General features: G+C 43.4%; 1 protein-coding gene across 4 annotated transcripts in view; it reads left to right on the top strand.

The window, feature by feature from the left end:
• Positions 1-16963, top strand: part of LOC138267843 (transcription factor HES-7.1-like) — a 58420-nt gene extending 41457 nt beyond the window's left edge. For 3 of the 4 annotated variants that reach the window (XM_069217066.1, XM_069217064.1, XM_069217065.1), the window contains 2 exons: positions 10924-11019; positions 15399-16963. In XM_069217066.1, the coding sequence (XP_069073167.1) occupies positions 10936-11019; positions 15399-15929 (615 nt within the window). In that variant the 5' untranslated portion in view covers positions 10924-10935 and the 3' untranslated portion in view covers positions 15930-16963. Of the gene's footprint in view, positions 1-9806; positions 10057-10923; positions 11020-15398 lie in introns of those variants that run through there. The other variant, XM_069217063.1, reaches the window with a different exon arrangement.
• Positions 16964-17403: the final 440 nt, after the last annotated feature.

Here is a 17403-nt window from a genome sequence, read left to right as displayed (position 1 = left end):
ACCCACATATTTTCTGGGACAGCTGTGGAATCTTGGAGCTCTCCCTTTGCAGATCTAGTGGCAGCCAGCCTTGCATCAAAAACGAGAAGGCCATACAAGAAGGTGTTTCATAGTTACATATCACCCACCTCTGGCAATCTCCAAGTGCAGTCATTCTCGTTGAATTGGGTCGTGGGGAACAGCTACTCTTGGGTAGGTCAGGTGACTTCCACGAGTGCCTAGTGACTGTGGTTCGCAGGTACTTACAAATTCGTCCTGCCATAGCCTCCATCTACTTATTGGTTCATGCATCACGGGTGCCCCTCACGAGATATCAGTTCTCTCAGGTATTGCGCAAGGCCTTGCTGGCGGCTGGCATTCAGGGAAAATTTTGTTCCCACTCCTTCAGGATAGTGGCAGCGACATCAGCAGTGGAGGCAGGGCTCAATACTGAAACAGTCAAGGGGATTCGGAGGTAGACGTCAGATTGGTATAAGTGCTATGTGCATCTCCATATAATATAGGAATATTTTGGAGGACTCAGGGGATGACATACGTAACAGGATCTTTTTTTATCTCCTCTCAGTTTTCCATAGAGCAAATGGCTCCAGACAGTGTTTGGGCCCTTGGTCATTCCTTTCTGCAACTGGCAAGGCCATTCTTCAACCAGTACATCGGACTGGTGGTGAAAGTTGGTCTTCAGTTTCTTTGGATCGGAAAAGGAGGTCTGCGTCTTGATGGTCTTCATCAACTCATGGAGAGGGGTTTGCGATGGCGCCTACCGCCACCAGCGCTCATCATCCTTTCCTTGGGAGGCAATGACTTGGCAACAATGGACAGAAGAGCCTTGTTTAAGCACTTGATGGCGGATATTTCTTGGTTAGCAAAAAGGTGACCAGGAGCTGTCATAGCTTGGTCACACATCATACATATGCCTATATGGAGGTCAGGGCGTTCAGCTATGGGCCTTAACAAGTCCGTAGGGCAGCTGAATAGCCAAATGGAGCAACTACTCAACACAGCATTGCTAAAGGCCATTACTCATGGGTGCCTTCGGGGGGAGGCAATGTTTCAAAAGGATGGGGTCCACCTGTTGGACAGTGGTTGTGAACTGTTTGTTGAAAATTTGGTGGCGTTTGCAATGCAGGGTCTCTCTCAACGCTGAGTATATCAAGTCTTGGTGGGAGGCCTGGCTGGTCGGGGAACCACCCAGGCATGTGGGAGGGAAGGAATCATGTTTGGACACAAAGCAGGTGGACAACCTTGGCATCAAGAATAGAAGTGCAGACGAATTCAAGAAGGAATTGGAAGCCTTTTGGCTTAAACCAGGGCTGGGGGTGCTGTGGGGTGTAGAGAAGGGATCAGAATGCCCACTACTGTGAATGTCCATAGTTTCCCACAGTACTCCATTACATGGCCCTTGGGATGTGGGGGGATGGAGACTGCACCAGGGAACCAAGGTATGGCTCGGTTGACCAGGACCATCTCCCATCGGGTGCTGGGGGGGTCCCTTCTTAGGGTTGGCTCTAGCATGGTTGTGATTTTGGGGGACAGTTCTCATGCTGTCCCCCTCTTTCTTGAAGGGGCAGGTGAGTTTCCCCTTGTGAAGTGCAAATTGTTTTTGGGGTGAACACAGCCCCTGAGTCAATTATAATAGTCAATGCATAGGTGACTGGGGGGTGGTCCGCCATGACTCCTTTAAGAACTGTTGTTAGGAGAAACCATGTATTAATTGCTCCAAAATTTATTTGATGTATATATTGTAAATAGGATGCAAGAATACTGTGAAAATGTTTTTAATGCTGTGTTTATGAAGTTGTAATAAATATGGCCCGATAATTGTTATATTCTCTAACACAGGAATGTTGCCAGCTTGTTTTTGTCTCCTGGGGGAAGGGAGCCTAACCCCGCGAGGGAGGTGGGATTGGAAGCCTTGAGTGAGTAATTTGGTGATTTTGGATAGGTCTTGGTATGGCCCCCGATCTGTGGGGTGATAATAACAAACCCAGGGCAAGCATCTATAACCCATGCCACCCCTTAAGAGGTTTGTGATACTGGACCTAAACCAGTGAATCCATGAGAGGCGACACAAAGGTTGGTAAAGCTTAGCCCGGGTTGTGGCACTTAGCCATGAAGCTTGGCTTGGGTTCACTATACCTTTTTGGGATCTGCAGAGCCCTCCACCATCTAAAAAGATGGCCGGGGTAGATACTGCGGACCACAACCACCAATTTAGCTGTAGGAGATCCACCAAAAGGGAACCACAGATCCTGCAACACCTTTTAGTTTTTTTTTATTTAGTCCTTGGAGGGACCTTTAGGAGTCCCCCATTACAGTCGAGGGGACATTGTGTGCCTTCTCTGCCCCCTCATATGATCTTTTAGTGTTTTCCATGACGTGGGGAGTATGGCCCTGCATCTTGAAGTGACCCTTATAAGGGTACATTTCTTTTTGCGGCATCCAAACATATCACTCGGATCCACAGTTCCTGTGTTGGGGCGATTGGAGAAAAGGCTTTATCATCCAATTGGATTGCTTTTTTTAAAAAAACATTCTGGCCTTGCTGATGATCCACGAATCCCAAACAGCAGAGATATACAAATGTGTTAACCATTTAAAGCCTGTTCATCTACTTTTTTAAATGCTTATCTCTCAGACCTTCTGAACAGATTTACACCAAACCAACAAAAACATACTTTCTGAGTAAAACTTTACCTTCATCCCACGTTTTGGGTAAATCTGTTCAGCGGTGTAGAGTGTAGGCCAGTACAAATAATTTTCCTATGAAGAATAAAATGGGAAAATACATATTTTTTCCAATGCCCCCCATAAACATTTTTTTGCTTCACACGGATCTGCAAATTTTGCTAAACCAGACCTTTAGCCAAGAGATTGTCAAGTTTTGTGCGCACCCATCGTTGGGGCTTGGGGTCAAGGAAAAATCCAAAAAACATGCCTTTGAATGGAAAGAATGACTGAACCATAACTACACAGTAGCTATCGCCAGGCCAGAGTCTGTGTGTGTATAAATATAAATATGAATTGATCTTATTAAAAATGTGGCTTTTTTTGACAATATATAAAGCATTTTTAAAAATGTGAAATTAGTTTCAGTCCAAAAATAAAAGAAAATATTTTTTTCATTATGGTATTAAATTCTATCAATTGTTTTAATAAGTTGTAGAGTATATTAGGGAATCGGGTGGGTAGTATTTAAAAGACGTGTTTTTAAGTATTATTTTAAAATATTGTTGAATATATTATTGATATGTTTTAATTGAATAAATTAGAAAAATGTGTATAACATTAGAAAACACTGGGATGTATCAATTTTCATTTTTTCAAATATAGGCATTTGATTTTATTTTCTGCACCGATATTATTATAAAAAAATATGTAATCTCAATATTTATAATCTAAATATATTTGTACTCCAGATATTTTGCTTAGCTATTATGGAGTTGAAATGCTGGAGCCATCCCTAGCAGCGGCGCCTGGTCGCAATCTGAACACGATGCCCGTGGTTTACCAATGATCTTAAAAATTGGCAGAAGAAAGATCTTCAACAAGAATGGAAATGGAGGCTAGACCCTAATCCTACGGAAAAGGCAAAGCTTAGAGCTATCCTTAGTCTTTATAAAAATGCAATTAACATTGCTAAAACCGAATATTATTCATGTAAAATTAAGGAAGCTATTAACACACCAAGAGAACGTTTTAGAGTAGTACGCTCTCCCACAATTTCTGATATGCCCACAGATATTGAGAATTCTCAAGATTTTTGCAATAAGGTGGCGACTTTCTTTGAAAATAATATTTTGCATATTCAGGCGAACATTCCACAATCCGTAGAAACATGTGATTTATATGACTCCTGGAACAGTCTCGTAAAGGATGATAGCCCTAAACTGACGAATTTCCAGCCACTATGTTTAGAGAGGATCAATAAGCTTATGACAACTATTCAATCTGGCTCCCCTAGTGACCCTTGTCCACCTCGTATTCTACAGCTTGTCCCTGATCCAGCTTCTACAGCTCTCGCTCCCATATTTCAGGAGGTCCTGACTTCGGGTGTGTTTCCTTCCTTATGGAAGGTAGCGACAGGGATTCCCTTGAAAAAGAAATTAGATGGTAAATCTAATGAGTTTAAGAATCTGCGGCCTATTGCTTTGCTGCCTTTCCAATCTAAGATCTTCAGAAACATATTAATGAAGAAATGGCTACGTTTTTCCAAGACTCAGGTAGTCTAGACCCTACTCAACATGGTTTCAGAAAGAACCAGAGTACAGAATCTGCCCTCATAACTACTTTGGATACTATCCGAAAATTAGTTGATGAGGGAGCTGGTAATATTTTAGTGCTTTTAGACTTGTCAGCAGCTTTTGATACCATCTCTCCCCAAATGATGATGCATCGCCTGCATCAGACAGGAGCCAGAGGCACAGCTCTATGCATATTGAACTCTTTTTTAGAAGACAGGTCCACCATAGTAACTTGTGGAGATTTTAAGGCACCGCATATCAGTTACCATGCGGTGTACCTCCGGGTTCCTCGCTTAGTCCCACCCTTTTTAATTTGTACAATGCTCCACTGGCCAGATTGATTTGCTCTTTTGGCTTCTTGGCCACATCTTAAGTGGATGATACTCAATTAATCATTCCTGTACATAAGAATTGAGAAGAAACCACTGACTGATTTCATCAATGTATGCGTGAGGTTAATAGATGGATGGGCCTGAACTGGCTCAAAATGAACGACAATAAAACTGAAATTCTTCTCTTTGGTTCTAGTAGAAATTTATGGAGCTCTCGATGGTGGCCATCTGTGTGTGACCTACCTGTCACTATTAGCTCTACTAAGAATTTAGGGGTCATTTTTTACACTGCTGTATCCTTTAAGCCACAAATTAATTATACTACTAGAACTTGTTTCTGGATATTGAAAACACTGAAAAAAATATTTCCCTACTTACAAGAGAAGCTTAGAATTATGGTGTCTCTTGCCTTGGTTATCTCCAAAATAGATTACTGTAACGCTTTATTGCTTAATATTGACAAGTTTTCACTTAGTAAACTTCAACTTATCCAGAATACTGCTGCTTGTCTAATACTTAATCTTCTTCATACAGCTTCGGCCAGTGCTAGTTTGAGGCAATTACACTGGTTACCTGTGAAGAAACTAATTGTTTTTAAGACAGTATGTTTAACACATAAAGCTTTATATAACAGTAGCCCTGAACATCTGACATCAGGGCTTCACTGGTACACCGCGAGCCGTCAGCTTAGATCTGCAGGCTCCTACTTGGTTCATGTGCCACAGACCCGTAGGGCTAGATGGGGTGACAAGGCTTTTATGGTGGCTGCGGCTAAACACTGGAATCTGCTTCCTCTCCTGATGAGGAAAGAACACAATTTCATAGCCTTCAGAAAGAAGCTAAAATCTTGGCTTTTCCCACAGTATCTGTGGCTAAGTTCCTCTGTTTTCTATTTTTCTTGGTTCTCTCACTCCTGTTACTTAGCGCTTCGATGCCTTGGCCGGAATGCACTTTATAAGTATGAAATACATACATACATAAACATGGCAGTGTGTGTCAGAGTTAATCGTGTGAAACCTGGAGCAGGTGCGGTGCTTAATTTGTGCTTGTTCTTTCCGGTGCTGAGCCCCAGCACTCATTTTTGAGGGCCGAGGCTTATTCTGCCTCAAGCATTTGCTGCGAGCAAAAGACAAATATGGGAAAGATGGAGGTAGGGAAAAACGAAAAAATTTCACAAAGGGAGAAAGTAGAAAGCTGCTAGAGTGAGCAGATGGGCAGGGAGTGGCTGTAAATGGATTGAAGAGGGCCGAGATGGCTTCAGGATTACGCTGCCTTGGTATTCTGTGCTCGCACCTTTAATTGCAACAGTCACGTGTTTAAGAGGAGGGCTTTGGGCACCTGAACGTTTTTATTTACAAATTAAGCACTGAGCAGGTGTGTATAATATACAGTAGTTTCTGACAGTAAAAGGAACTCGGAGCCGAGACACAACACTCGAGAACATATGGCAGCAGGTGACAGAACAAAACAGCCAAAGTCCAGCAAGAATGCTGAAAACACTCGGAATCAAGTGGCATTACAAGACGACCACAGCCAAGCGATAAAGCTGCAAAATTAATGTGCGCAGACGTGTAAAATGTCCTTGAGGCAACGCGATACGGCTGTAAAATACCTGGCAGTAAGTGACAAAGCACCCAGAGAGCAGTGACTCGCATGGCAGCCTCGAACAACATACCCCACCCCAAACCCTTAGCAAAGCTGCAGTATTGTCGGCAGCTTTTGAAAGTACCTATCACCCGAGACGAAGCTGCAAATGACGCGAGACTACGTGAAGAAATGAGACGCCTTAAAACCACACTGGGCTGTGCACAGGGACTAATTTGCAGAAAAGTGACCATTTAGGCTACCGGAGCCTGGGATAAGGCGATAAACCCAAGGCAGCGTTTAGCAGTATAGAGTATAAGGCATTAAAGGCAGAGTTTAATCTGCAGATTATTCACAACTCGTAACAATATAAACCTAGAAAGCAACGAGTCACCCTGGCCTTGCCTCACGGCCTGTCCAATGCGAATGTGTGATGTATCCTTGCGCCGCCCGCCATCACCAGAAATGAGGTGGTGAGGATGGCGGGGGTGGGGAAAATGAGATAGTGAGGTAGGAAGAGGGTAAGAGTAACAAAAGGCCGATATAAAAAAGAATAACGGTGTGGATGGAGATGCGGGGGTACAAAAGAGCAAGGCGAGAATTCAAATGAAAAAGGCACTAAAAATGTTTTTTTTTTCTTGAGAGAGATTTGTTCTTTTCTGTATTAAAGTGTTTTGCTGCGCCCTACCCACAGTACCCCCGGCAGGAAGAAGTGTTGGCGACACGAGCCGAAATGGTGCGACTTTTCCCGCTCACTTGGCAGGTGCCTGGCTGGGGGGCGGGGGTGTATTGCAGTAAAGAGGAAACATTCAGAGATCAAAGGCATGCGCCAGGGTACGGACGTGAGAAAGTGGCACAAGTCTGGTGGGACACGCCCATCTCGTTCCGTGCATTACTCGTGTCATGGGAACCATGTGGGAATCCCCCGCACGGATGCTACCACACAGACTTCTCTCCATTGCAGACATTCCCTGCATTTAAAGAGTCATGGGTGAAGCATGGAGGAGACCCCCACCCACCACCACACATTCTACTCTGCACCACACACACTCCATGAATTCAATTTATTGTAAATTAAGCCAGAGGGAGCACCCCTACACCTAAAACGATGGCCGGTGTGCCCTGTACTTGTCTGGGTTCTGAGGACTCTTGCCGCCATGGAAGGAGTCGGGAATACAGAACCCAAAAGGGGACCACGGATTTTTGTTTTAAATACTCTTTGGTGGTAGGAGTGTTAAGGGGCCCTCGATATAGACAAGGGACCATGGCGTGGTACTCTGCTTGCTCCGAGGGGGTCCCTACCTCTCTCGAATTCATGTACTAGATGAGGCCGCCAGGAGCTGCTGGGGGACCCACCACCCGCACCACAGCCCTACATACACCACAGACCGTCTCTGCACCAAACCGGGCTATTTTCACTGTAGGAGAGATGGCGGCAGCTCCCGGCAGCATATATCTGATAACAATACTCGGAAATTGTAGATGGACAGATCGTGAATTAAATAGTTTATATTTACAATGAAAAATATGAAAAAAATAGAAATTAAGTTCCACATTCATTTTTTACTGCATATAGCTATCTTCCACGTGTGCATATAGGGTTTCCCGCTTTGAATCTGAACGAATTGCCCCTGCCTCGTTCTGGTACAGCTCTGCTCCCCGCAGCATCCTACAATATCGCCCCAGTGGCTGGCGCACGGATGCCAGAACAGGAACAAGTTCTGTAGTAATTCCAAGAAAAAGATACTGACCGTAAAAATGTTGACAATTCAGATACTGTGAAGGTCAAGGAAAAAATCAAAGCAGAAAATAAAGTGTGATCTTAAGCAGAGAAGAACCGCAGACACCTGCACAGTATTAGAATATGTGGAGTGGGTGGGAAACAAAAGATTCCGCCCAAGGCAAGAAAGACAGTTCGGCACTATCGTGAACTATGTTATTGGGTCTCTTTCCCCAAACAGGGATATCGTAAGGATTTTTGGGGGCCCCTGTTCGGAACAGCTTTGAATTAATGACCTAATTTCACCTCTTTCGTGCCCTCTTTGGCCGGGCCGCTCACGGTGCACAAGCAGACTGGCCCAGATTCTAAATGCGTTTCCATCTAATATTCAGAGATAGTGATGTGTGTTTTTAACAACGCAGCAGCTCATTAACATTACTGTAAATAATCTCTGGGACCGGCAGCCATTTCTTACGTGCCAGGTCCTGTCTAAGGAGAACTTTTCTACCAATGTTACACGGTGAATGAATGGGGGTTTTATAAAGCGCACTTCCACTCCCAAAGGAGCATCGTAGCGCTAAACGGAATATTCATATGGCTACAAGACTGTGTGGAATTTGCTAGCTGGAGTTCACAAAATCACTTAGTAGCAGAGATCATCCGAAATTCCGAAGATCAAGGTTTTCAATTATCTTCTGAACATGGTGTTGAACATGGTTGTAATAGACTCCCACACATCACTCCTATTGAAGTAAAATTAAAGGAAAACGGTATTTAAAACAATATATGTTTAAGAATCAACCCTGGCCACCAGTGTGCGGAAAACAGAGTCGACCTATCATGGGGCCCCTGAAAGGCTGGGGCCCTGGGCTAGAGCCCAATTTGCCCATCCCTTAAAACGTCTCTGACTCCAAGAATAAAGGTCAGTGCTTTTTAGGATAATTCACTGAGCTATTGAAAACGTGCGGAGTTATGCATAGTGTTGCTTTGGCAAAATGCACATTCTACCCACTTTCACACGTCTTGTGTGTAGGGAGCACACCTGACTGGATACGAACAGGGTGGGTGCACCCCACTGCCCCATGAGCTAACAAATAAAAATCTTTCACCGCTACTAAAAATGGAACAAATTAATGTCCTTTTCAGTTTGCTGCGCGAGTATCAGGGAATCGAGGAAACACAAATGTCTACAAACAAGGCCAAAACATGTCAAACTCATCTCACATTTTTGTATTTTTGTCGCATGTTAATAATAAATGGAGAAAGAACGCAGAATTGCACATCCCCAAATTTACATTTATCCCAGCACGCGGAGGAATGGTGTCTATGCGTCTCACGATACCAAGAGGTTTATTGCAGAAACTTTGCAGGGATCCAAAAACAAGAAAATATAATTGACACCGTTTAGACTGCAAAATCTTTTTGTCCAATTTTAAGTATCATAAATGGTATAAAATCATTTGATTATTATAAAGGCACCCTTTACGGATTACAAATGGCTTTGCAGCGTTTTTATTGTAAATTCACATAGCTTTATAATCATTAAATATAATATACGTGTAAGCAATGGCTGCACACTCCATTACGTCCCTGGGTGTCGGACTATGTCTTGCACGTGGTCCGGCGTTAGATTTCTAGGATTTATTTTCAATTGCGCAATCATTAAAATAGCGATAAAAAGAATTTCCCTTCTTCATTTGTACCATATCAAAGATTATTTCATAATCCTGTCTCTTTCTTCGCATCCCAAGGGAGATGTGGTTATTTCTCCTTCACTTAAATTAATATCGTTTTCGCTGGTCCAAGCATTGTAACTCTTTTCCCTTAACCCTAAAGCTTTACAGATTTGAGTAAAAGTTAATCTTAACATGAAGTCGGGTTTGCCTGGGATAAAAGGGTGGGTGGGGGAGGGGCAGCTTCCCTTTGGTGTCCGGCTTTACAGGGGGTGATTGCTGGCACACTCGCGGCGGCATCTCTAAAGGCAGGGAGACAAAGGGCGGGTTGGACAAGGTGTGAACGGCCTGTGCCCTCCTCCCCGGCTCCCATAAAGCCGGCGTCCCCCTGAGACCCTCAGACACATTCACTCTTCCTGCCTCTACGGAACTGCTTCCTGACCTCGCTCCCACGCGCAGCCATGAAGAAGTCATCCCCCGAGAGAGCCTTCAAGGGCATGAGAAAGGTACATGTCCGAGCAGCCCCCTGATCCACTGATGTATCGCACTCCTGGGATGCACAAACTCCGGCTTCCCGGTATCCGGTATTTAGATATGGGGATGCCGGGACCCCGGCGCACTATGGGTTTACAGACCCTGCTTCCATCGCGCCCTGTGGGTTCACAGAGCACTCTATGGGTACACAGATCCTGCTCCCCTCGCGCTCTTTGGATTCAGACTCCTGCTCCCCTCGCGCTCTTTGGATTTAGACTCCTGCTTCCCTCGCGCTCTTTGGGTTCACAGACTCCAGCGTCCCTCGCGCTATTTGAATTGACTGCCCCTGCTTCACAGGTCTCGTGCTCTATGATTCCTCAGGTCCTGGCTCTCCTGGTGCCTCGCGCTCTTTGGGTTCATGGCCCCAGGCTCACTTGGCGTCTTGTGCGCTCTGCACGCGCAGACCCCTGCTCCCCTCGCGCTTACTAGGTGCGCTGAACCCGGGCACACTTGAGCTTCTTCGATTATCAGGCTCCATCTGTCTTGGTCTCTCGTGCTCTTTGGGTGCACAGATTTAAGGTCCGTTTGCGCTTTTCAGGTTATCGGGCCCCATCTCCCCTGGTGTCTCATGATATATAAACGCAAAATCCCAACTCCCTCGTGCCCAGACCCTGGTCCCCTCGTGCTCTCTGGATGTCATAAATCTCGACCACCTCGCGCTCTTCGGGTGCACAGATCCTGGGTCTCATTGCGTGTTTTAGATTATCAGGCCGCATTTCCCTACATGACCCAGGTCCCTTCACGCTCTCTGGATACACAGACCCCTGCTTCTCTGTAGCTCTTAGGGTGCACAGTTTCGCCCTGGTTCTAACTTCCCATTCTCTGCGTTTGCCCCACAGCTCCTGAAGCCCATGGTGGAGAAAAGGCGACGAGAACGGATAAACTCCAGTCTGGAGAGTCTGCGTGTGCTTCTGCTAGAGAAACGACCGAACGAGGTAAGCACAGGCCTCGTGAGCAGTGTATGATGCACCCGCAACCGAGTCACAGAGAGCGCGCGCGTAGTGCGCAGTTATCCAGGATCCCTGCGCGCGTGGCTCTAGCGGCCTCTGGATACTTCCGCTGCCCCAACAGCGTATAGGATGGCAGGAGAAGGCAGTCTGCAGATCTGCGATCCGTGCCTTTGATGCATGCATGCATGCAGTAAACCATGTGTAAAGTTCTGCAACACATAGTTGTCCTGTGACGCTGTGATCAAAATGGTGTCCAACGGCCTGAAAGATGTGTGTGTGTGTCCGTTCAGCAGAGAGAATGCCTGCCCACAGCCATAATGACAAAGTGCATCGGGAACCAGCAGTGCTTAGGTGTACACGAGTAACCCAATGGTCACTACTGGGTAGGAAAGGATGGACAGTTACACCCCTTGGTACCGGTGTCACTGTAGCTGCTGCACTTTAGATAGTAGCACCCTCCCGTGTGTGTTTGCAGATCTCGCGCTGTTCTTGCAACGGATGTACCCGTTCTCGAAATGTTGCATTGTTGCTGTCTATGCAAACCTTCTGAGACACTTACATTATCTTAAAAGTACTGGACTTAAAAATAATGAATTAGTTGACTTTATGCAGATCATGGCTTGACTGATTTGTTTCTTTCAGTGTCACCCTAAGAATCATGATAGGTTGAGTGAAAGTTGAGGAGACATTGCTACTCCTGATTGACAGTTTTCGTTCAGGGACCTTTGCCACCCAATCCAAGTATATCATCCTTTGCATTTCTGAAAATCATTGTCTGAAACATGTGGAGCAGGGTGGCAGAAGTCACTGGCGCTGGTAGCAGGAAGCAGTGCCTCTGCGAACTCTTATATTTATTCACAGCCTGTGCCTTTAATTGTGTTTAAATATGCCTTGGTCCTCTAAATTAAGTGCCACTGGGGCCCATCAGCAACTACCAGCTCATTATTAGGTTCAGACCATGAGAGGGATGCTCTGTGCCTGACACCAGTGGGAGGGGCTGGTTGTTAACTGGCAACATGGCTCAGCGAATTAAGTGCTCGCTGTTGACTTTAAGGGCCTCTTCACAAACTTCATCTTGTAGTACGCTTAGAAGTAGGATAGCAGTACCATAAACTACTACAAAATGCTATTCACAAACCTGCAAGTGTAAATCCCCCTCCATCTCTCCTATCTTTCCTATGGGGAGATCCTCATATATGTAAGTTTACTACTTGGTAATAAATGTGGGAGCGACCAGGGGAGTGGCTGGAAAAAAGGGACATTCATACTACTAAATGTGAACGGTTTCAGCAGGGGTAAGGAGGGGCTTAAGGAGGGATTTAACTAGGGACTCTCACCCACCCACAAGAGAGTCAGCCCATTGCTATTCATAAATGCCATTTCTTACCTACTGCATCCCAAAAGGGACACAAAATAGTAGTAAATTACTCTGTGTTCCAGCTAGAGTAAGCCCTGCACCACACATAGTCAACCACTGGTACTGCAGCACTCTCCCATATAAAATAATGGCAGTAGGTACTTAAAATAGAACCCCATTAGAAATAATGTTAAACATTATTTTACATTACTTAAAATAGTTAAAAATATAAATAAATATAATGTAATCTTAATTCTAAAAATGAGACCTCTCTATTATTTAATCTTAAAATATTTCAACAGCCTTTTATGAATTTATACATTAATCTAACATTTTTTAAAATTAAATCATAGTTACATTATTTTCTATTTAATTCCAAATATCACTTTTTATAATTATTAATACATACTAAAATGTATTTTTACTTTAGGTAGGAATTCGTTTTTTAATTTGAGCTGCAAAGAATCATTTTCATTTAAAGTAATATATTTAAATTAATTAAATATTTAACGCCGAATCAAGTTGATATTGCTACAGCATTTTTTTTATTCTGTTCTACATATAAAATAATATATTAAGTGAATTATTATTAATATTTAACATAAAAATATTTTACTACTTTCTTCAAGTTAAATACATTTTTACATTTTCCCTATAATTTACCATAGAGAGACTCCATAGTTGGGGTCAAGATGTTAATATGGTAAAGTATGAGGAAAAGTAAAAACGCTTATTAAACTTTATAATGTTAGTAAAATATTGTTATGTTAAATATTATTAAACAATAATGTATATATTTATTATAAACGTAGCACAAACAACAATGCATAGTGCCATTACATTTGAATTGATTTTTTAATAAATGTAAATATTTTAAATTAAGTTAGCATTATTTCTCAGAAATTTAAATTAGTATTAATTTACCTTCATAAATTTGACTGCATTCATTTTCAGTGGGTGGAGACACGCAAGTCTACAGTTTTGAGTATATTTGCTACTTTTGGCAAGTCATAAAGTCTGAGTGTAAAGTTACTCAAAAATGTAAAAGTAAATTTCACATCTAAATTACTCACAAGTGTAAGTTACCTTTGTGAATATCCCCAACAATGTGATGTACAGGTCGCTCATAAGGTCCAAGCCGACTGGGCTAAATTAGCTGTTAATTCTTCAGAGGTCAACAAATTGCACCTATTATTTTGAGAATGGCCAAACTTCTGCACTAAATGGAAAGCAAATATAAGTTTAGTTTGATATTGAAAGATGTTCTCTGCATGAGGTTATGTGAAGCGATGAGCATGAGGGAATTGTCCAGAGTTGAGGTGCTTCCATGATACTTAGATTATAACATTGAGAGAGATTCCACTGTTAACATTGCCACTTTTCAGAGAGTTCCAGTGCTGCAAAAGACTGCACATAGTTCTCCAGTGCTGCATAGACTTGGGGGCATATTTATGAGTTAGTTTGCTTCAGGTATGCACCACCCAGCGTGGTACATGCGCAACACACACTTTACATGGGATTTATGAAGACACATAAGGCCACTTTGGGTGGTCATGAATGGCTCCATAAATCTGGAGTAAGTTAATGCAGAGTAAATCGCTGCATTGCCTTACTCTGCCCTAGGAAGTCATTTCAATGGCATTGCATGGATGTTCCCACGCAACTCCAATGGGTTTTGATGCATTCGCAGATTTACCAGAAGACCTGGGAATGCTCCAAAAAGATACACCTTCTCAGGGGTGGCGTAACAAGGAGAAATACCTTTATTTCTCCTATGTGTGCTGCATTCTGCAGCACACAGAAAAAAAACGAATATGCCTCTCAGGATTGTTTTTGTGTAGGAAGGTGTCCTTTTCTGCACAAAAACAGTCCTGCATACAATGCAGGCACCCTTGCACCACGGTGTAAGGGTGCCTGCGCTGGTGCTAGGCAGCCCATTGTGCATCAGCGCTGAGGAAAGGACAGGAATGTGCTGTATTACCTTAAATATAGCACATTCATGCCCTTTCCCTGTGATGCAGTGCAGTGCAGCGCAGCAAGATGTCTTGCTGCACTGCACTGTCACACTCTCAAAAAAGACCCCTGAAAATCTGAGGGCTAGATTGCCTCACTGGGACTACTTATGGTCTGGTAGATTAATATTTGGGGGTGGAGGTTACAGTGCCGGTTAGCATTGTCTCACGGAGAGCTCCAGTGCACAAGTGTTTTTTTAAAGTGCTCTTTTGCTGGTTTTACCATTTACTTGATATATTTTTTCCATAGTTCATGATGAATTATTTGTAACATAAGGGGTGCCAGAGGGTTTACACTGTGATGTAATATAAAACAGGTAGTAATAACTTCCATGCACGTCTGTACTAGGAAGCATAGCATCTGGTTGATGAGTGGATACAGCTGTACCATGGATTAACATAATAAGCAGCAAGGAGGAGAGGCCTTTGTGTTCTCAAGGGTAGGTGTGAACATGTGAAATACAGAGAAGCAATAGACATGAGAAGACTTAGTAAGAATAACATACAAAGAAGGGTACAGAACAAGTTGGAGTGCAATATGTGTTCAGATTAGTGTTAAAGAGCTGGAGTGGAGGAAGAGAGCATGCCACATTTTAAGAGCACTGCAGAAGAAACATTGCTTCAAAATGATATTTTTCATAAAGTGTGGAGGTAAGAGGTGTGGTGAAGGTTGACTTGTTAGGAATATTTCTGCTTGAGATCTATGATTTCCTAGGGCTTTTTCTTTGCTCATTTTTTTAGGGTGTGTCAGCGAGAGTGGTGTAGGATTATAATATATGTCGGGAATGTTGTTTTGAGCATTAGATGATGTTCCACATTGGTGACTTCAAAAACCTAATAGATTCACTTTGAGAGCACTCCAGTATGGGATGGAATATCACATTGAGTGCTTGCCATTCTTCAATGACACTAACCCACGTTGTGTGTTTATTAGAATAATGTGGGCTGTTCGATTCCAAGGTTGTAATCTGAGCATTATATTTCTTGTTTTACAGAAGTTAAAAAACCCGAAGGTGGAAAAGGCGGACATTTTAGAAACTGCAGTGCAGTTTATCAAAGCTCAGAACCAGAGTCTTGAACCCCCACCTGACGAATGGCAGAACTACCAAGCTGGCTACCATGATTGCTTTCAAAGAGCGGTCTTCTTCGTGAATGAAAACCAAGACCTTGCCCCAGATAGAAAAACTTTCCTCGGTGGATACTTCGCTTCATGGCTCAATCAGCTGCCAACCTCCTCCTTACTCTACCCACCTGGGGTTAGCCCACTGAGAGCTGCAGTTAATGGACACCTTCCGGAGACTGGCACAGTCCTCTCTGGGGCATCTTCAGGGAGACATCTGGACTTGATTTCACCCATCGGCCCCCTGCATCCCGAACCAAGGAGGTTTGCAGAGCTCCAGGCCCCGTCTCAGCCTTCTTATTCCCAACAACAAAGTCTCTACGATGGCAGCCTGGACACCAGCAGGACAGACACAAACAATGGCTTGCCAGCTCTGATCTCTTCGGTGTGGAGGCCCTGGCCTTAGATGTGAGATACTTCTGGTGAGCACCACCAGAAATGATTGTTCCCTGGCATGGACATCCACAAGAAGGAAGGTTGCCTTTTGTTCAAGTGCTCATTGCCTTGTTTGGATAACTTGTCAAATGTGGGTAGAGAAGGTGTGGGAAACGGAAATCTGCTTTATAGCTCTAGGGATGGAAACATTCTATTTGCTTTAAGGGCTTATGGTTCTGTGAATGGACTGCACAGCTGTTTGGAACAAGAGTTCACCACGTTCCTCTCTATTTACGTGATTCAAGTATGAACCACATTTACAGTGGCAGCTCCTACGGCCTCTCCCTTTAGGGCTCCTCAGTATTTGACATGTGTTGGGGGTCTCAGTAAGTGGTTGATGCAGAAAATTTTAAACTTTGAGGGACAGTGAGACCTGCAGACAGATGTGCTAGCTTTGTGGGTTCACACCAGAGTTCATATTTGGTTATGCGGCACAGCACCAGGCTTCAGTCTGATACAGGTGTACAGGTACAAATTCAGAGGAAGTGTTTGCCCAACATCACCTTAAAGCCGTAGCTAGCAGATCTACCAAATCCGTGTTCTTCTTGCCTAAGGCTAAGAACTTTGGAAGGTTATTTATTCCATGGAGTAGCAGGCACCAAATCACAAGTCCCAAAATCCTACATTCATGAGTAATGGCCCGGTGTTTTCCTGTTCTTGACTTATATTGTGTTTTTTGAATGGGAATAATATATTTTTTTTTTAAAGAAGGGGCTACACTATACAGTACTTTAAATCTTCCCAGGGAAGAAGCGTATGTCGAATGACCAAAGCTCGCTGCTTTTGCTGTAGCTCTTGGCATCCTGATGGGCGCAGATGGAATGAACGTTGGCAGAGGAGCAAAAAAGAGGACATTAGACCTCTCAAATATACCCATTTGAGTCATGTCCTTCTTCGTTTATTTTTTAAATTAACAGATATTATTTTCTTATTTATTATTTGTATTATTGCACAATCTGTTATAATGTAAATGTGATATTTTTGTAATAAAAGAATACAAATATGTGTGCGCATTCTGTGGTGCTTCTCTGTGTGTAGCAAACTCATACACAAAGCTGTGCTCTACATGTGAAGTGTAAGGTTTGTATAAAGTAAGGGGCCCATGTAAAGTCTTTATAGCACCTGGAATCACTCCACTGTTTTACAAATATGTATGGTCTATATGGATCAAGTATAATGTTTCTATAACAAGGGAAACCCTTCCCTCTGCTAATTGGCTGATAACTATGCAGATATAGTTGGACTTAAAAAAAAAAAGAAACGAGTGCCTGTGTCCACGCCAAAGCCTCAACCATCAAATTCCAATAACTGGGGGTAATACCACTAAGGCACACCACAAAAATGAGATGCAAAGCCTCCACATCAGTAAAAGGACCCACCACACAAGCAGTATATCCCTATTCCCACATCAAACACATTTTGAACAGCCGGTAATCTCCATCTCT

This window comes from Pleurodeles waltl, chromosome 12 (genome assembly GCF_031143425.1).
Source record: "Pleurodeles waltl isolate 20211129_DDA chromosome 12, aPleWal1.hap1.20221129, whole genome shotgun sequence".
NCBI lineage: Eukaryota > Metazoa > Chordata > Amphibia > Caudata > Salamandridae > Pleurodeles > Pleurodeles waltl.
This window is presented reverse-complemented; position numbering and strand designations above follow the sequence as displayed.